The 20,985-nt window shown below is 40.0% G+C and overlaps 1 protein-coding gene across 2 annotated transcripts in view; it reads left to right on the top strand.

Annotated features, from left to right (window-relative positions):
* Positions 1-342: 342 nt before the first annotated feature.
* The window catches only part of LOC124880448 (zinc finger protein 638-like), a 32,694-nt gene continuing 12,051 nt past the window's right edge, over positions 343-20,985 (top strand). The window contains exons 1-22 of one of the 2 annotated variants that reach the window (XM_047385549.1): positions 343-359; positions 3,479-3,557; positions 3,879-6,248; positions 7,035-7,096; positions 8,478-8,513; positions 8,616-8,849; positions 9,016-9,203; positions 9,863-9,996; positions 10,379-10,510; positions 11,853-11,948; positions 12,111-12,172; positions 12,350-12,771; positions 13,907-14,098; positions 14,183-14,223; positions 14,314-14,457; positions 14,635-14,760; positions 15,310-15,348; positions 17,064-17,186; positions 17,260-17,383; positions 18,694-18,795; positions 18,879-18,913; positions 20,077-20,241. In XM_047385549.1, coding sequence (XP_047241505.1) covers positions 4,239-6,248; positions 7,035-7,096; positions 8,478-8,513; positions 8,616-8,849; positions 9,016-9,203; positions 9,863-9,996; positions 10,379-10,510; positions 11,853-11,948; positions 12,111-12,172; positions 12,350-12,771; positions 13,907-14,098; positions 14,183-14,223; positions 14,314-14,457; positions 14,635-14,760; positions 15,310-15,348; positions 17,064-17,186; positions 17,260-17,383; positions 18,694-18,795; positions 18,879-18,913; positions 20,077-20,241 — 4,467 coding nt within the window. In that variant the 5' untranslated portion in view covers positions 343-359; positions 3,479-3,557; positions 3,879-4,238. Of the gene's footprint in view, positions 360-3,460; positions 3,558-3,878; positions 6,249-7,034; positions 7,097-8,477; positions 8,514-8,615; positions 8,850-9,015; positions 9,204-9,862; positions 9,997-10,378; positions 10,511-11,852; positions 11,949-12,110; positions 12,173-12,349; positions 12,772-13,906; positions 14,099-14,182; positions 14,224-14,313; positions 14,458-14,634; positions 14,761-15,309; positions 15,349-17,063; positions 17,187-17,259; positions 17,384-18,693; positions 18,796-18,878; positions 18,914-20,076; positions 20,242-20,985 lie in introns of those variants that run through there. The other variant, XM_047385550.1, reaches the window with a different exon arrangement.

The raw sequence follows: 20,985 nt of genomic DNA, 5'->3' as shown, positions 1-20,985 counted from the left end.
GATGGAAATAAAGAGTTTTTAAGTGTGTAATTAAGACCAAATCAACGAAGAGTATCAAGTCTTTTTTTGGAGAGATTTTTAAATGAGTAGAAATCGAAAGTTTACAAAAGGCAGACTGAACTGACGACATTTTTACAAATGCTTAAAACAATATTAATTCGAACGAACACATAATCGTATCAAAAGAAACGAAAGAGCTTAATTTTGTTCTGGATTTTTTGAATGAACGTCAACAGTGGTTTCTGGTTCAGACTCCGCACCAGGAGGTGGCGGTAAAGACATTCTTCTTGTCTTAGTAACTCCCAATTGTTTGAAGAAGAGCTTCGATCAACGCTTGGAGATAAAGTGAAATACGAACGGTATGTAGATATAAAAGCGATTTAAATACGTGAACGACGCTCTGGCATTTAACTGTAGCTTCTGGTCCATTTCCCTCAACTTGTTGGTTCCGGTTTCTACCGTTCAGTTTCATGCTAGCAGAAGGCTAACGTTAGCCCCTGCTAGCATGAAACTGAAAACAGCTGCTGTTAACGAACCACCGCTTGCTGTTTAGACATATAACATGTTTTACGGTCGTATCCTGTTGGTAACCCGGGTTTATCCGTCCGTGGTCCTTTCATCACCGAGTCCAATCATGAGTTGCATGTTTCCTGATATGCAAACCCTTTAACAGCAACCGAACGTGGTTGTAAATACAGTTCAATCGATTCGGTTCTTGTGCGTTTTAGGTAAAATGCTGGTTGATCAACCCCTCAGTGCTACATTCGTCTCCCCAGGCAGTTTTGCTCTTTTATAATTTATAAACCTGCTACATCCAACCCATGTTTAGGACTCGAGATGCTTTTGGATGAGAGGTCAAACTATTCAAGGAATAAGAGGAGTTCTGTTGACCTGCTGTGTTCCAGGTGACTGTGGACAAGCTGTTTATATGCAGTGCCTTATTATATTTATTATTTATAGCCCTTGAAAATGTCCACATTTGATTATCTTACTCGTGTGCTTTAGTGGAGTTTTATGTATTAGGTATGTATGAAAAAGCACAGCAAGATTGTAAAGTGGAAGAAAAAGGAGGCATATTAAAATATATATATATATATTCAAACCGAAACACAGACTTTTGATCAAGCGTCATTTACTGCTAAATAAAATCCAGTGCATCATGTGCTTTGAGAACTTGTCAGATTTGTAAGTAGAGTCCATCTATACAGCTGTTCTCTGTCGGCCTCAGAAAACAATATTATTGAACAAATGGGATCATGAAGACCAAGGTTGACGCGTCATGGAGCACTGTTCAGTCATCAACCCATAATGAAAGGAGTATTTCACGACTGCAAATCTAACTTTATGTAAGACTTGTGAAGAAGAATAGCATAAGATGTCTTGTTTTCATTTTATTGAACTTATTCGGACTCCTCATCAACCCTGAGAACTCCATCCTCATGGTTAAATGTGATGGTAGCAGCCTCATGGAGATAAACTTCTCCACCAGGTACATGGAGGTTGGTTCCTACTGAGAACATGTGGAGCTGAATGCAGAGGTTTACTTTCCGGTAGCACAAGAATCCCTGAACAAACAAATGGTTTAGATTAAAGCAAAGTCAATACCCTGGCCTAAATATAATGAGGAATCTGTGACTAGGTTTGAAAATTGATGCTTTCCATTCAGTCAATGCTGTTGCCATTTGGCAAAAAAGAATGAGCAACAATTTTACTCTCCAGCTATGCTAAACCGGTACAGACCCCTAATGACCTGCAGCCATAGCTAAGCAAACTGTGTTTTTACAAAACATACAATGGGAATATAAATGCACACCACAATGTTTTAAATGTTTTTGGTAAAACATTTGAAAACCTTGTATCGGTTTCCGTCCGCTTAACAATTGCGCACCACTTTATATTTATCTATTACCTAAAATCCAAACACAATACATTGAGGTTTGTAGTTGCAATGGGACACGTGGTGAAGAAAGTCAGGAGGTATGCATGCATTTGCAGTGTTTTTAAATAATGAGGGCTCAGATTATTTCTACTCACAAAACAAAAACAATGTTTTTTTTGTCAATTTGAGGCCTTTTTTAAAGCTATATCTACATGAAGGAGCTCAGATACACCAGAATATTAAGACAGTTGGACTTCAGCGCCTTCATAAACAGTTTTCTTGAGTTTCAGCAGTGGTACAAGTTGAATTAAGTCTATTCAGACATCGATGAAGTGGCGTCTTCTGATGGTTGTAACGGCAACTTGGAGCAGGCGATTTGATCAGATGTGGACAGTTAGCAGTCAAATGCTTTATTGCTTTGCGCTGCTTTCCAGTTTTCAGAGCTTGGTCAGTGGTGGCACTGATGTAATTCTGTTCTTTTTTCCAGTAAGTTCTGACAAAACGAAACATTGTTTAAGCCTCTTCATTGCCTAATTCCCGTACTTACTTAGTGGTTCATGGTTTCAGATGATCTCCCTCATTTCTGATTTGTAGAGATTTTACTTGATTAATAGTCTATAAACTCTAGATGTCAACATCAGACTAAGTTAAATATATGCAGATCTATTCTTCTGATATACATCCCATCTTTGTAACAAACCTAACTGTGTCTTCACACTTCTGTGATTAAGGATGTGTGCTTGAAATAACGCATGCACGTCATTGTGGTTCTTTCTCAGGTACAGTTTTACAGACTTGTCTCTATCAAGGGGTTTATGAAGGCTAGCTGCGGAGAATTGTGTTCTTGTTTATTAAATTCTTTCTTGGGGACCTGTTCTGTAGTTGTTTCTAAAATATTCACGCTGTCTTTTAAGCTGCCAAGACACATGGATGCCTCAGAGTTGCTAAGAGAATTGTCTGATGTTTTCTTGAAGCACAATTTCTGTACTGGGATCAATGGATCTCTGTCCCATTTATTCAATATTAGTTTCCTTTTTTATATAAAAACACTGAAATTGGATTTTACCATCTGTGACCTGAGGTGTATTACTTTAGCATCAGTGTTTTTGTAATAAAATAAAAGCAGTTTGATTGTGTTTTCATCTTTTTCCATTTTTGTTGTATAAACCAAGGTGTTACAGCAGGAAGTATATAATTCCCGCCTGGGGCTGGTGTCTGTGGAGTTTGCATATTTTTTACAGCTTCCTCCCACAGTACAACAAGTTGCTGTTAGGTGTGAGTACGACTGTATCGACGGTTCTCCTGTGTCCTGACGTCCTGGCATGTGGGCACCCCGCCTCTTATCCATTGACCACTAAAGTTAGGCGCCACCACACTACAACTCTTCTACGGATTAGGTCGTGAACTATTCCACATTTGACATCGCTTGAATTGTTTGCTGCTGTTGTCTCAACGGTGGGGATTTTCTGTCCTTGCAGATCCGGTTCCTCACTGCCAAGCATCGATGACCCCTTTTAAAAATGCATGTCCTAAATGTGTACGGTACTAGTAATGATCTCAAATGTTTCTTGAAGCAGATTGTCCGTCACCTTTTCCCAGACTCAAGTTGAACGTCGTCCGGTGAAGCGCAGGGGTCTGAAATCTTCTGCATCCCTGTTTCATCACAGAAAGACCTGAAGTGAGTTTAAAGAGGATGTGAATCCATGCTGGCTCACTCTTTATCTATTCACTGATTCCTGTTCTCACTTTGCAAAATGGCTTTTTTGTCTTGTTTGCTCAATACACTTTGGTTTAGAGTTGGTTTGAAACTATTCCTTGTCTTCCTATATCAACAACATATATTATTAGGGTTATCAAGTAATTTTGTTCAAGAAAGAAAAGATAGAAGAAAAGAAAAATTTCTCTGTTCTGAACATTTACATCTTTAACTCCTGTGACCTTGGTTTCTCTTCTTTTATAAACCCTGTGATGTTTCATCCTTTCTGTTCTCTCTCGCCAGTAAGGACCTGAACGTCTTACTGCTGGGAAGAACGTGAAGCTGCTGAGAGACCTTAGGACTGTCCGGGTGATGCCGTCTGTGGAAGACCCTGCTCTACTCCTTAACCTGCTTTGTGTTCAGCTTTTTCATAGCGTTTGCTTTTGGACTGTTGTCTGCCCTTCCGCAGAAGTATGGCTACCCTGAGAGTGATCATTTCATTCTAGATGTGGTTAAAACTGAAGCACTGACACAGATTACCAATGCACTGTTGGTGTCACGGTCACAACCTCTACACCAATTGTTAAGAAGCTGAGGTACGCACCATCTATCCCTGTTGTAGGGGGTGTTAATCTCCTTCAATCTCAGAGGACTGTTAAAACCATGTCATATCCACCGTATAATCCATATTCTTCAAGGAATCAAAATCCCACTCAAGGTCAGTCCAATAGAGATTGGACGGACCGTCCAGTCTCTAGTGAACGGCCAGAAATGGACCACAGGAGGGCACGTCACCATATTGAACCCGGTTCCAACTTTAGCTCTTCTCCATCATCTTCTGGAACTTGTAAAATTTCAGGAAGAGCAATCCCTCAAATGCCAGATCTGCCAATGACTTACAGGCTGGAACAGAGAATGGTCGAGTCAGAAAGGGACCTTGAAAGATCAATGGAGTTCTTTGTGGACCGAACCAGAGAGGAAGTGGTACCTCCGTCTTTGAGCCGTGGTCCTAGCTTTCTCAGCAGTGAAAGAGATGAGTTTCCTTCCACCAGTAGAAGTGTAGCTTCCTGTCGCGATATAGACGGAGATAGGGAGCCTGATGATGAAAGTGACAGCAGCTCCTTGAGCTGGTTGCAGATCTGTAAAAAGCCCACAGAGGATAATTCTGTGATATGTAATCTGCCGGGTTCTTCCGACTATCCCAGCAGCAGCGATGGTAGGTTTTTTGCACCCAGCGAGAGACAACACAATAGGCAGTCTGTGTCTGGTTCAAGAAGTTGTGACGAACCATCTCCAGGCAAACCAATGCATCGTGATGACCCTTCTCAACCCCAGTATACTCCAGAGCTTGCTGCTGTCCTCCTACAGGGCTTTGGACTTGAAAAAGAGGATTTGGAATATCTCCTTACGTTCCCTGAAGATCAGATAAACTCTGAAAATCTAGCTCTGATCTTGAAGCAGATTCGCCTCATGAAGGAGAAGAGAACCTCAACGCAGTCCTATTCAGACCCCCAACCCTCCACGAGCTTTCGTGGACCGAACACACCCAGCAGTTCTAGAGGGCCAGAGATGGACCAGGACGATATCGCAACAAGGATTTTGAAACCTGCCAAAGTGATTGACTATGGGCATAGTGGGAGCTACACTGTAGTTGGAAGGGAAATGAGAAACTCCAGTAAAATCACCAATGATTGCACTGGAAGTATGCGTGGTACCTATAGCAGCAGCTGTTACAAAGAATCATTGAAACCAAGTACATTAGGGGTAAAGATCAGTTCAGCGGTTCCTTTATATGGCGTGACAATTTCTCCTACCAACTTCACCTCAATGAGGACCTCCGTGACTCCTCAAAGCAGCGATCAACCTAAATTGCCACCGACTCAGCCAGTTCAGGCTTCTCAAGAAATCGACATCCCTTTCATTTCTCCAATGAAAGACATTGATCCATCGAATGAGCCAGTGAGCCACCAAACCCAGGCTCCCGAGAAAACCATTCCCACCTTTGTTCCTCCAAAGACTCAAGCAGATCCACCCAAACATCTGCAGAGCCGACCAATCCAGGCGCCTGTCTTCACAAACTTCGTTCTTTCAAATACAGTAACAAGGAAAAGACCAAAGTTTTCTACCATGAACCTTCTAAAAGACCCTAATCAACCAGGGGAATCGCAAGATACAAAGATATCTAAACCATCTAGTGCTCCTTTAGGTGAAGGTGGCAAAGTTGGTTGTAAGCAAGGTAGTTTTACTGATTATCCAAGTAGAACTCAAAAACAACACCCAGAGGCTGATAAAGAGCAGGAAAAAGGGAAGCTGGCGAAAGAACAGAAGCCAATGTCTCAACAAAGCAAAGCAGCAACGGCACCAATGAAACAACAACCGAAGGAACAAACTAAATTGCCAGAGGAGGCGCGACAGCATTTTCCTTCTTCTGCACAGCAGACGGCTTCACGTTCTTTTGTTCCCAGATCTCTCGCTGCTCCTCCAGTTCAGACAAACACCGAAGCAAAGAAGCACCAGAGTTCAGTAAAATCAGTTTCCAGCAGCTCTGCTTCAAAGATGAAGGTCTTCAAGGGGCATCCATTGCGGTCCATGATCAACGACTATAAAGCTGCCGAACCACCAGCCTTTCCTCATAGATGCACTCTGTGTGACAAAAAGTGTACAACCATGAAGGTAAGTGGAGTAGGCTGTTCATTTCTGTTTAGATTTATAGATTTGTTTTCTTTTTATTGAGTATTAGATTTCTCTTTATTGGGAAGCACAAAAAATGTTTTAGGATTGTTTTTTAAGGATGCTGTTATCAAAAAGAAATAAATTAGCTGGTGTCCAGTCAGGGACTTGATGTTAGATAAAAATAACGAGAATCCAATTTTGAATCAGGAAGTTTTAGGATTTCTAAAAGCAGTTCAGATATAACCGGCATTTCTGAGGCTTCCTTATTTCATTGTTTTTTTACTCATGAAGTGGACTTTGGTTGATTTTCCTCCAATTTCTACAGTACACCAGCGTCCTGTTCTCCTTTTCTTCTTCTTCCTGCCTTTGACTCACATTGTAGTTGTCTCAGGTTCTGTGTTTTGTGTCCTGATCCAAACCTGGCTGGAATACCATTTCCAAACACTGGGATGACAAAGAATCGAGGACGACATCAGACCCAACCAGAGCACAACCTGATTGTTTTTATCTACTTGTGTGACTTCTGTGTTTGTTGGTTTTAATTTTAAAGATTTCTTAATAATTAAACCAAACTGCTGGGTGTACTTTTTTTTTGCACAATACCTGTTAGTTCTTAACAATGGGAAACACCGGTTATATTGTTGGGATTCAAATTCTTCTTCAGAGTTCAGTATAATGTCTGTTCGATCCAAAGGTAAAAAAAAAAAGACATTTAAGTAATTTTTGAAGCTGGTGACTGTGGTGAAACACCTCCCTAACTTTTTTGTTTCTTCTTCTGACAACCAGGATTGGATTTACCACTACAATACCTCCTTGCACCTTCAGAACTGCAAGCTCCTTCAGAAACAGTTAGTGTTTTTCTCTCAATAAACATTTATTTTTGTCATAACTGATATTGAGTGATGGGGGGTCTTGGTAACCAGCCTCTCTAAAGAAGACGATCTTGGTAAATGTGCTGTTAGACCTCTGATTTACTGGCTTTAATGTTGCATTTGTACCACAGATTTATGGCCAGCTGTTTGAGAAACTAATTTGTTTCCTAATCAGGACGTTCATCAAACTGTTGGTATGTACTGTACTACATTTCAGACTGCAGCCTGCAGTACATGTAGTGGTGTTCAGATAATCAACAGCAGTTTGTATACTTGTGTTGCTACGTTTTTGAGTTCCTAGTTGTTGTCTGGCGTCCTTCACTCTTTACACTGATTCTGCAGTGAGGTGCGACATATGCATTCATTTCTTATTTTTGAACTTGCTGACCAGAACATTTACACACCAACCAACACTTCCAAGCAAATGTTTTTGAATTTAAACTCTCTACTGATGTGTTCTCACGTTGGTAAGAGCTTCCACTAAATAGTGTTGCCGTTAGTGCACGCTGTTAGCCCTTAAGTATTGTGCACTCAGTGATTGGAAAAGGGTAGGTTTTTTTCAGGTTCCAACATGTGGATTATTTGTGAGTCAAGCTGATAATGTGGCTATTTGATTTCTGTGTATAGAAAGATGTGTTGTTTCCTCAACCTGTGCTTCTGAGAGTCTTTCACTAAGTAGGTTTTTATCTTTTTGACTTAGTAAAACTCTAGTTCTAAGTTAATGGGGATGTTGCATTTAAACTACATGATGAACTTACTCTTGAACTAAATGCCCAGTAGGCTATGACATATTGGTATGTAGGCTATGGTATGTATGTCCAGTAGACTTGAACCTTGGTCTTTTGTGTAATACTTGTTTGTATTCTCTGTGCAAGTTGGTAATGATGTAACATTGTGTTGTTTTAAAGAGGGAAAGATTGATCATGAGCTGCTGCTTTTTAATGTTTCTAGAAGTCTGTTGCCTTTCAGCTGTGAGGCACAGACAACCCAGGGGTTTTTGTGTTGGTGGTTTGTATCAACCCACGCTTTTACTTTCAAGCACGATATACTGTTAAATGTTTTCCCCAGGAACCATCTTTCCAGTATAAAAATGTATTTATTTGAATCTTTGATACTTTTTATTGATATTTTAACTTTCATTGAGATGCATCTCTATAGAAGAAGTATAGCAAGGTTACTGTGAATCTCCTTAAAGGAGGTTTTATTGTAGCTGTTATTGCAAAGGTTGGCTTAGTTTCTTAATTAGAGCAAGCCACCAATAAGCTGTGCACGTTGTTTCTGTTCAAGTTCTATGGACACTATTGTCAAAGTGTGACCTGTTTCCTCTTAGGTTATGATTTTAATTTCTATGTTACAGATATCCAGACTGGGAAGGTGAGGTACAAGACTGGAGGTAATTGTCCTTTTTCCCAAATGAAACCAAACCTATTTAAACTTGGAACAAGTAATGTTTATGAGTTATTTTTTTCTTTCTCTTGTGTTTTTGCCTTTGTAGAGTTTCAGATAAACAATCTGTAAGCCAGCAAAGGAGCCGTTCTCGTTCGCACAGCTCCCACCACCGCCAAAGAGATAGGTCCAGTAGCAGCTCCCGTTCTCGTTCCCGTTCTCGCAGCTCACAACGTAATCGCAGAAAAGGAAGATACTCCAACAGCAGCTCCCGTTCCCTCTCCCGCAGCCCTCATCGTCACCATGACTGCAAGAGGAAGAAGGAGAAACACAGTAGTCACAGGTATGTGAGGACAGAAAAAAACAGAATCCAGTTACTAATAAACTTGAGACTTAAGTTAGAAAGTTAGAAAAACCGCTGCATGTTTATGGAAACATTCTAAAGGGTCTCAGTGAAATATTGCTTTTAAAAAAAATGTTTTTAATAATTTAATACAAACTTTCCTTAGGTCCAGGTCTCGTTCCTCCTCTCCACGGCACAAGTGCCGTTCATCCCACTATTACCATTCACGTTCAAGGAGCCGCGAAAGAGAATCGAGAAAGAAACGAGAGAGACAATCGTCGTCGGAAAGATCACCTAAACGAAGGAGGTCGACCAGTGCAGAGAGACTGGCAAAGAGACTGCTGGAAGCATCAGGTCTGACAAAATATTTTACAGTGGTAACTTTCCACAACGTGAAACAGAAAAACCCCAAAACAGACTCACTGAATTTTCTAAGTGAAAATAACCCTAAATATATATTGCATCATCTCCCTTCCCGTCAGTTTGGATTCAGTTTCCTAGACATCACTGAACCATGATGCTGCCTCCACTAGACCTCACTGTGTGTGGCATTTTGAGACAAATATTTCCATAATGTTTTTAGAAGTTTATTACAGCCTAGAAATGTAGGGCCGATATATGGAGTTGTAGTGGAGCAAGCACCTCGTGGGAACTCACAGAACTCCCTTTTGTGTTAAAAACGGACTTACATCATCAGCATAAAGGGTTATCTTGTATTCAGGTTGACCCGGGTGTATTCATGAAATGTCTGTGTTTTTTTTTTGTGCCCCATGGTCATGTTTTTAGTTTTAGATCATTTCACTACGTGTTCTAGACCTCATAAAGAATTGTTTTCAAAGATCATAAATTAGTTTGTGAAGAAATCAGTGAGAGTCACAGAGAATCAGAGAGCACTTGACATCTTATGTTGAAAATGACACGGTTGCCTTTATTCAGTGGTCACCATGTTACATGTGATTGTATTGAACGAAAAGAACCAACCAAACAAGTGATTCAGTTCTATCCTTCTCTAGGTGTCCAGTCTCTGTCAACACAGTCGGACTTGGAGGCTGTGGTCAAATCTATGACCCCGGCCTTATTGGCTGAGCTAACTAAGGTGAAGACCGCATCCTCACAGTCGTCAAGGCCTGTTCTTCACGACACCAAGGCAAGTTATTCTCCAAACTAACAAAAGTAATTGTCTCCATTAAGGCAATCTGGAGAAAAATGCACATAAAGCGGCTAAACCTTCGATTGCTGAATTTACACTGATTTTCAAAATCATTTGGTACTGGTCACATGATCATATTTTGGCGATTATTATATATCATGAGAAGAATATCATTTATGAGTTTATGGCTTCTTTTAAATGTCCTCTTACTCATTCATTAACTTCCTGTCTTTTACATGTAAAACAATGTTTGTCAAACGTTTAAACGTCTAAAAGAATATTTATGATGTATGTTTTATACAAGCACTGACAATTAAATATCTCCCTTAAGATCCTGTAAGTATTTACTGTGTTTTATGTTTTTCTGTCTGCTCTCTAGGATGAGCCATTGTCTCCAAACTTGGTGAAGCTCAGAGGGATTTATAGCATTATCTCGTACACTGATTTGTGGAATACCCTGGAGTCGTTTGGGAAAATCGAGTCTCTTGTCCTGTATAGATCCAGGCAAGAGGTATGTTTAATTAACGCATGAACAGGATGTGCTTGGGTATTCTGTGTGCACGTGTTAAAATGTCCATTTTGCATCCTATTTTTCAGTTTAAAAATCTTGTATAGAGAAGTTTATTTAAGTTATCTTTGGTACGACCCACCCATTTTCATGGCTGAGTCAGTCTTAAAAAAATGGTTCCTATGCATTATTTGTTTTCAGTGATTTCCAACTTCAGATAAGCATTAAAAAAAGTAAGAATATAGAAAATTATTTCCAGACTTTTGTTTCCCAATACCATTGTCTCTCTTCTTTGTTTACTGAATGGTTGGATATTTGATGGGTGTTTGGTTGTTGGTTAAATGCTTGGTGGCTGGGTGGATGACTAGTTGGTTGGATGGATGGATGGATGGATGGATGGATGGATGGATGGGGTGAGGTCTGATGGATAGATTGATGGAGGTTGGATGCTTAGATGGTTGGTTTGCTGGATGAATATTTGTTTGCTGGGATGGATATGGGTTAACTGGTTGCTTTCAGGACAGAATTATTGACATCAAGCGTTTGACTTTGCTTAAGAAAAAGATTCTTGAACTTGAACTGGAGAAAGTAAATAGTTGTTTAAGGGAATTGCTGTTGTATATATTTAAAAAACAAAAACAATAAAAATATTTTTGGCGTAATAATTTTTCAAACCATCTGACATATGCCCCATGACATGTGATGAGCTGGTTTAGGATGTTATTAAATACTGCGCCTCCTACCTGGTTTAATTCAGAAAGCTGTTCGTGTCCTTTTTCTTTTCTTTCAGCCTTCAGACACGGTTTATGATTTGTTAATAGTAAAACCATATTTTGGTATGATCCGCTCTGGCCATTGTGATTCTTAATATTATTGTAGTCCCTCATTAGTTTTATTAACTTTTTTCTGCACTACCTCACTTCTCCTGGTCCCACGGCCAATCAGTGAACAGCAGTCTGGTCACGTCGCACGTCGTCCCAACTCAGCCCCGGTCGGACCTGCTCAGGAGCAGGGACCAAAAAACTAGGTACTGGTACGGAAAAAAACTGTAATGGAAAATGCTCGCAAAGCGGAACCGGGCTGAATCAAGCCAGTGGAAAAGCGGCAAAAGAGCACTATGACTCCCAAATAGCTTCGGTTTTCAGTTGTTTAAGTTTTGTTTTACTTTAAAAGAAAACGATGATGCAGAAATGCTTTTTGAAGAATCAGAGATGCCTTGCTTGAGGTGCTTCAGATTTAACTTTTCTTGCTTACATACTAAACAACCAAAGAGAAAAACATACTGAACTCTGTATTATATTTTAAAAAAAAGGTTTCCATACTTGTCTTTCTTGTGCACATATAGGCAAACATCCTTTTCCAGAAAGTGGAAGGTGCCGAGAAACTTCGGAGCACGAAGAGCTTCCAGGTTAAAGGACACACCATCTCCGTTATCTCCGAGGTGTGTCCCAAGTTCATGTGTTTTTATTTTTTCTTGACGAAATATGGAATAAATGGAACCGATACCTGCTTACAAGTGGAGAACAACTGCATTTCGCTCTGAGAATACATCAAATTTTGAGGTTAAATATAAAATGTTCCATTGAAAGTTATTTATTTACAGAGCTGTGTTTTCATACTGCCTGGTTCCACTTCTACGAAAGAGCAGAAAAAGCCTCCTCAGTCGTAAGTGTTGTTGCACACAAACGTATTCTTATGACGTCGTCCATAACTTGTTTTTGACTGTTAATCATCCCACGTTCTCTGTTAAATGTGTTTTCTGTTGTTAACGTTACACCTTTACCCCTTTTCTCTTGTACAAAGAGAATATGCTAACTCAGATGTCTTCATGCTCCAAACCAGCAGATCCATCCAACCAGCAGATTCATCATCTTCACCTGGAGACAAAGCAACCACAACTGGCACTAGTGGAAGGACAAAGATCTCCAGTCTTAAAGCGGAGACGTCTTCAGCTGCAGAGAAACCTGGAGCTAAGGTGGACGGTTCAGGAATTAAAAGAAAAAAAGCAGCAGCTACAAAAGATTCAGAAAATGAGCCCAATGCTGCCAAAACCGCAAAACTGCAGGAATCTGTTGCTGCTGAAGAGGAAGCGCTAGAGCCTGAAGAAAAAACAGAGGGTGAGAACATGGAAACGCAAAGTTCTGCTGAAGGAAAAGCCGGGAAGCCAGCAGAACCCGGTGAGAGTCCACCTTCCAGTACAGCTGAGACCCCAGCAGAAAAACATTCATCTCAGCTCCAGTCGGATCTGGAGCAGGAGGCAGAGGGTAAATATTTTACTTCCTATACTGATATATTTCATTTAAATATGTGTTTTTTATTTGAAGCAGACTACATTTTATTAGTGGAATGTGTTGCTCCTGTGTCAGCGGGGAGGTCTGGAAATCCTGGTGGGTGGAACACCAATTATTTGTGGCGAAAGTGTTGGAAAAGACTGAATTTAAGTAAATTAACACGGTCTTGTAAGGTTAGACCATAACTAAGCATTTCATGGCCTAACCTTGGTGTTCATTTGCTGGCATGTTCCCTTTTGGGATGAGCGGTGCGTAGAATTTGTTACAATTTAAGAAATACTGAAATCTGGGTCAGGGTTAGGCTATATAACTGAATGAAAAATGAATGGAAGTCAATTAAAGTCCCCACAAGGAAAACCAAAGTGTATTGGGATCCAGTGACGGCGGAGGTTTGCTGTCTTTGTCTTGTTTCAGATTATCTTGGTCTGATATTTGCTACACCTCAACGGTTTTTGTTCCAGTTTCATTGATTGTTTTGTTTATGACAGAAGCCAAAGATAAATGTACGCAATTTTTGGCCTTTAGACCCTCTGCAGCAGTTTTAGGTATATATAGCTATAAAGAATCTGCGTTTGGTGTTTGATACTCCAGTTTAGATCGGACACATAGATTTGAAATACATCGATGTGAGTTCGTCCATATGCCAGAAAGACGATACAATAATCTGCTGAAGTGAAATCCAGCTTCGGCTTTGTGGAAATGTAGGTCATATTTTTTACTCTGATGTCTACTGTTCTGTAAAAACTGTCAGAAAAAGGTGGAAATCTGAGCCTGGAAAAAAATGAAACTTTGAAATGTAAAATCCCAACGTTTGTCCAGCCAGGTCACAGGATGTCTTTATGTTCTGCAAGCCGTTTTAGTTCGACCACCTGGGACTGGTGGAAACACAGTAAACCAAAATTCAGTTATTTTGCTGTTATGACTGCTGGAGAAGGGCAGCAGCCCCCCCCGCGACCCCCCAAGGATAAGCTGGTATAGAAGATAGATGGACGGATTTTCTTTTATTCAGTAAATTCTCTAAAATGTTTTAAATTTCAGCTTTATAAGACTGCAACACTTCCCACATCTATTCCTAAGCAGTAGTCATCTTAAACATCCTCCCTTTCAGACTCTTGGAGTGATGACGAGTCTGACGAGAAGACGGGATCAGAACCCGTTTCACCTGGATCCACCCCGTCTGGCAACGTTACTCCCACAGCGGACAGAAAGACGCCCCTGATGGATGATTATCACCTGAACCCTGAAACCTCCCTGACCGTTGGAGATCAGTTAAAGTCGCTGCTGTTTAAAGAATGTTTCAGTAAGAAACCTAAACTCCGTGTTTTCTTTTATTTTTCTATCAGTATCTTCAGCTTTTACTCAAAATGTTCTTTCTTTATCTTAGGGTGTTACACAAATAAGAAGAAAAAGTGCTTTAAAGGAAGGGTAAGTTGCCTCAGACTTGAGGGTTTTCAGTCAGTTTTATGGTTTTTGTCGTGTTTGTCACTTTTCCTGAACTGGTTACTTTCTCTCCAGCTTCCTGTGAAGTTGTTTTTGATCAGCGATCTTCCAGACTATGAAGTCTGCAGCTACACTGAGGAGGAACTGGCCGACCTGCTGGTACCTTTTGGGTTCAAACATGAAGTCGACACCATCTATTGTATTCCTCAAACTGGCCTGGTGAGCTCCAGCTTTTAAACCAACTTTCTTTTTTTTTTTATGTCTGCCCCCCTTTGCACATTTCTAATATTTTTGCTTTGTTGCAAACTTTTGTTCCAGTATTTTTACACCAAAGATCTTCAGATTTGTAAATTAGTTGGATCAATGATCAATATTGACGTTTAACTTTTCCTTCAGGCTTTGGCCGTCATGCCGAGACGTAAAGATCTACAAAACCTTTTAAGACAGATGTGGGACGGAGTTGCCTTTAAGGGGCAGGAGCTCTGCATAAGACCCGTCTCCAACATCATTCCAATGACTCCTGTAAGCATTATATCACCCTGATATATTTATTCTGTTTATAGACATTAATAGGCTAGCGTGGTACCTTCATGTATTACTTGTGGCCAAAGGTTTGGGCATTGACAGAAATGTTGTTTCTAGTTATAATAAGGAATAATTACATTGTTTCAAAGACTTATGCATAAAACAACATGAAATTGAAGTCAACATTTACTGATGCTGAGCGGTTTTTTGCCTTCCTGGTTCTTGGAGTTAATCAGTCTGACCTCTACCGTAGCAGCCCCAGTAGTTTATGCGAAAGCTGAAGCTGAAAAAGTTGAAGCAAAACACGTTTCTGTTAATGTCAAAACGGTTGGTAATCTATGAAAGTGAGAATAGGACAAGTTAACTTAACTGTAGGGTATTTTGAGCTACTTCTTCTCATTTGAGTCTATAGTGTTGTTTATTGTGTTTTTATGTTCAGTTGCTATGAAACTGTATACCTGTATCTACAGGTTGATGCTTTATTGTCTGCACTGATGTGTGTGAAGTCAGCTGGGTATAGTGGCTCACATCTAGTTTCTGTTTTAGTTTCAGTTTTATACCGCCCTGATGAAACTGATTCACTATGTAAGTAACAAGCACACACAGCCACACACTCTGCTTTAAACTGAGGACGAATTATTGTCTGTTCTGTTCTTAACCTGCTGCAGAACAGTGTGGAAAAAAAGGCTCTCAACAAATGGGTCACAGGTGAAATACACATGACCACCACCTTTAAATGCTTAGTTATAGTCACGCTTCAGATTGTAATGTAGTAAAAAAGAGAAGAAACGGTTAATGTCACACGACTGCGTGCCGTGCAGCACTGAAGACATACCTGAGGAAAACCTGTTGTGTTTATGGCTGTTAAGGAGTCCTTCTCTTATCTTTGTTCCCTCACAGAGGGATCTGCTACAGGTGAATCTGCTCTGTGAGAGCACCTTCACATTTGTCCACTGAATGGAGCGCTGTCCATGCCAACTTACAAGGATTGGTGCCGCTTGCCAGCGCGCCGCGGCAGGGATGGCGCGGTCGCTTCACTGTTGGCGAGAACGCCCTCGTTTAATGCGTCGAGTATAAAGTTAGCTTCGGTCACTCAAATGAAAGGATGAGTTCTTATTGACTCCGATACTTCAAGGCCGATACATCCTCCACAAGAACTGAGAAAAGAGTTGCAAGAATAAAACATGATTCTGTTCCTACTGCCCTGGTTGGGGAGTATCTTGATGCATATTTCTAGACTGAAGGTTTTTGTTGTGTCTGATTAAGTGAAGTGGGTTTGCTGCAGTGGGAGAGACTGGCAGACAGAACCGATTTCTTTAATCCTGCCTATCAGTCCATTACAGTGTGAGGTTAAATTGGTCATTCTGTAAATTTAAACATCTGTTTCTTTTGTTATTCTTTGACTTTCTACAACTGGTGCCTTCCTTCATTTATAAAATTCAGTAACCCGTTAATTATCTGGAGCCCACTGGCTTCTGTCCTCAAGGGTTCTTCTCTAGAACATGCAGGTTAGCTCCCTGGAAGCTACAGGCAACTTTCTCAGAACCTGGACCAGTGATCTTCAACAGCAGACCTTGAGACCTACTGTCCTTCAACCTTTAGATGCTTCCCTTCTCCAACACACCTGAATCTAATGGTTGAACCTCTTCAGCGCGCCATGAAGTTTGGTAAAGGCCTGGTCATGAACGATTCATTTGCCTCAGCAGTTGGAAACCATATGATTTACACTCTAAAAACATACAGGTTAATTTATGTGACCTACATGTCGCAGCTCTGTAACTCATTATTTTTGTTTAATTTAAAGGTCAGTTTCCCCAAATCTGGAGTTGACTGTCCCACAACCTAAGGGTCTCTCTTTGGAACGTACAGGTTAGCTTTAGGGGCCGGACAAATTGCTTTTCCAGAACTTAGAGGTTACTTTCCTTATATACAGATTATTTTCTAGTTTACACTTTGACTTTTCAGAATTTGCAGGTAACTTTCCTGAAATACTGACACTGGAGTTCACAGGTTACTGTGTGTTACTATACCGCAACTTATAAGTTCCTTCTTGAAACACTTACAAGTCACTCTCCCGGATTGTTTCGTGGGATTTTAATCGTAATATTTTTCAGGGTCTCTGATCCTGAAATGAAATCTTAAAAAGAAATCTCTTTCGGTAAAACTGTATCCTGCACCTGTAAAGTTCAACGCTGAATTAATTTAACATTTCTATTCATGTGACCAAATAATGCAACATCTAATGATAAACACAAGGTGTCCTGTTAAATTTCTGTCTTTATTTGGTTTGGTCCAACCAGGAGGTCACTGATGATGGTACCAGAACGGTCTTCTTTCAGGACATTTCACCGAGTGAAATCCAGGAGCTCAGGGAAGTTCTCATAAAAAGCTCGGTAAAAAACTTCCTGCCGATGCTCAACAAGGTAATAAAACAGTCACACGAGACTTCCCAGCAGCCATCTGTCTGACTCATCAGAGCCTCGTTTGTGTCTCCAGGTGTTCGTAGAATTTGAGTCGAATCACGACGCCGACGTGTTCGGACTCTCACAAAGCAGCCTCAAAGGTCACACTTACAAACTGCACAGAATGAGGGCACCCGTTACCCCCAGTAAATCACACGGTACGCTTTCCTTTCGTTTCATTAAAAAGAACATAGGAAGCTTTACAGTCCAGGAAAAAGGCAGGTCGATGAGCGAAAGGTTTTATGTTGTTTTTACAGAGAAAAAAGCATTTATTTATTTTATAGAGGCAGCAAAAAGTCTCAATTTAAATAAGGGTGAAAATAAAACATAAATGAGGAAATGCTTCCAATGCAAGTGACATTTATTAGATTATTACCCATATTTGTAAATGAATAAAAAGTTCAGTGAACATCTTAATGTATGTTTTATTTGTGAAAGGTGTCATATAAACAGAATTTACTAAAAGCCCAGACAGGTTTATTTGAAGTACTGGTTGTTTTTTTTACAAAAGAAACATTTTTGTTTTTTCTCAAACTAAAATGAATGAACTTCTAATTAAAAGGTTGTTTAGTTAAAATAATAACTGAGCAATAATTAAATTACAGAATTGCACGAAAACCCTTTTTTTTTCAGTAAAGTATAAATTTCAGCTCATAGTCTTCCCATCATGTCACGTCTATATTTTTTATTCTTTATTATTTTCAGCATTTTTAATTCAAATAGACCCTGACTGACAAACACAGCAAAGCAGCGAGGAGAATGATCCTGTTTGGACAGAATTTGTTACCAGTGGTGGTTTTCAGTGTGGTGGGAGACACTGGGGGTGTTTGGACCATAACCAACAAGCCATGAAGGCGTCAGAATGAAGCGATGTGTTGCAGTCAGAAGTAAAGGTCAGAGGAGGCCTCATAGATGCATTAAACAGTATTACCAGCATTGTTGTAGTTCATTAGGGTGTGTAGAGTATGTAGGGTTTACAGATGGCCTGATGCCGGAGTAACTTTAGCGCACGCATTCATGTTGTCATCCAGCACAACCACGGAGGCTCTACTAATCCTGTGACCGTCTGTCGCAGTCTGACTGTCAGATGCTCAGGGAACAGACTGAGAACAGCGTTGCTGTACTCATGGTGCCAATACTTACAGCCTTTAGATGCAGCTTGCAGCTCAGATCATGAACTCCTCGTCTAGGCTGCATGTGGACCAAATGATGTCAAGATCAGTGGATTTCCTCTGAGCGCTTAACCTGACGAATCAGCTGTTTCTGTCAGTGAGAGTACCTTTGATCTTCAGTTTACTTACCTAGATCTTATTTGTGACCCTTGACAACCTCTTTAGAGATTTCTTCTATCCACTGAACTCTACCCACACATTTTCCTTGCATATCGAGTAGAAAACCTGCTGCGTCCATCTTATTGTGCTGTTGTTAAACAGATCTTCTGAATAATGTTCTCCTCTCCAACAAACAGTGAGAGACAACCTCCCACCAAACACTGAGCGGCCATTTTGGATCACTATGAAAACCGACCCGTACATATTCCCAACAGTCACTCCGTGGTTCAAAATCCCAAGTAAGAGACACATGGAAACTGATAACTCACAAAATAACTCATGAAAGGATCTAAATGTATTGTTTTTCTCTATTTCCTCTCAGATTATATCAAAATTAATAAAGTCCTGGAGTTTACGGTAAGCCTTGTTGTTTTCTTTACCGCTGGTAGTCGAGTTCAGACGTTTACATACACAAACTGACCTAAATGTCATGTTTATTTTGAGCTGTTGAGTTAAATCGCTCTTTTCCTGGAGTGAAGTTGATAAATTAGAAATAATCTACACTAAAAAGAACTTAAATTTATTAAAATAGCTGTTGCGTATGTTGAAGCATTTTGGCTAAAGCTATTAAAACCTTTACACGTTTTAAACAGTTTGGCCAAGAAGAATTAATATGTATTAAATTAGTTGGAATCAGAATGTTTTGCCTATTTTTAAAAAAAAAAAGCAAATATAACCAGTCAAAATAATTTCCTGCAGCATAAAACGTAGGTTATGGTTATAAAGCTGAAGGAAAAGTAGAAGAATGTGCTTTAAAGACAAACTGTGTTTCTGCAGATCTTGTAGCCATCCAGGCTGGTTGGTTGCCCAACTTGAATCATTTTTAAACCAGTATTTGGGTCTTCAGGTTGGAAATTATTGTGAATTTTTCCTAATCAGCTGAAAAAACTCTTATTTGAGAACAGATAAAACTGGTCCTCTCTGTTGAAGATGTAAATTCACTGAACACACCAAGGCAAACACGATGTCCCACAGAGAGAGCGACAATCATTCACAGCACATAATTATTTTTGGATGACATTATAATGATTGGTTGGAAAAAAGAAAACAGTAACACATTATACATGCAGTTTCAGATAAATACATCTATCCAAGTCTTAGATATGAGCTGCTGAAGACTCATGTCAGACATGAAAACTCTGGTCATGCTTGGTGATCATGATTACTTTCCCCTTATTGTCATGAAAATAATTTGACTAAAAGTAATGAGACATGAGGAAGTTTAAGGAACCTAAAGAAACCTATGAAGACTTTTAGATTTGCATGTTTGAAACGTCTTTCAGAGACATTTTTAAACAACGGTGGAATCATCAGTTCAAATAGTTGTATCCAGATTACCCATTGAGCTAAGCACCACCCCCTTCCCAGAATAAGCAGCTAGAAATGAAAATCTACTATAAATACAGACTTGTGCACCAGACATTATTTTACTTCTAATTTCTCCTTTTATAGAGTAGTTGTGAGATATATGTTTTCCAACATTATGTTTCAGTCTTCCTTTAAACTGTGTTGTGATGCAGCAAGCTGACTGTCAAGGCTCCAAGTTCTTCACTATCATGCTGACAAACCTACCTAAAGACAACTACACAAACGAGGACGTCGCCAGCTTGGTGTGGCCGTATTTCCCAGCGAAGACTCTCACAGCGCTCTTCTCCAACGTGCTCGTCCTGCCACTGCAGAGGAGGGTAAGGAGTCGACGCCGCAGGCGGTCCAGGACAGCCCTGTCGGTTTACTCACCTGAAAACAACGTCAAGCTAAATATAAACATCTCTGGCACTGGAGAAAAAAAAATCAGCTGATGGTCCACATCAACCCAAACGTCTCACATTTTATAAATGCAGGTTAATGAAGGGAGATTTTCCCAAGAGCTGCTCATGCTGCATTCAGGTACAGCTGGGACACTAGGCCATCTAATCATTAACATTTCTCCAAAGTGATTTAAACATGTTTTAGTCTCAAATATGGGCATAGTCTAATGTAAATACATCTCAGTATTAATGACCATTTTCAGGTGGTTCTATTGTTGTATAATCTATCCAGGTACTGGCTCTGCCTGCTTTTACTACCGTCTTTTATGTCAAAGAATTCCAGCTTTTTTTAAGTTTGAGAACATGGTAAAATCAGATCAATTTCAGAAAATATAAAGAAATCATGCATTTCGTTTTTTTCTTGATTGAAGCGAACCAAAAATGTACCACACTGCAACTTTAAAACCTGAAAATGTACCAAAGCATGGTTTTTGTGCACCGTTACACTCCCAGCAGATGGATACCAGCACGATGTGGAGAACTTCAGTCCAGGGTTCCTTCTCAGTCTAGGAAAATGTATTTCTATTTTACCCTCGTGTCCTTCCATCTTTCCTTTTCCCTCTGTCCATTCTGTTTCCCCTTCCTATCTTATTCCCTCCTATTCTTTCTTGTCTTTCCTTT

This window comes from Girardinichthys multiradiatus, chromosome 14, assembly GCF_021462225.1.
Source record: "Girardinichthys multiradiatus isolate DD_20200921_A chromosome 14, DD_fGirMul_XY1, whole genome shotgun sequence".
Lineage (NCBI taxonomy): Eukaryota > Metazoa > Chordata > Actinopteri > Cyprinodontiformes > Goodeidae > Girardinichthys > Girardinichthys multiradiatus.
The sequence above is the reverse complement of the archived record's forward strand: the minus strand, read 5'-3'. Positions and strand labels throughout refer to the sequence as shown.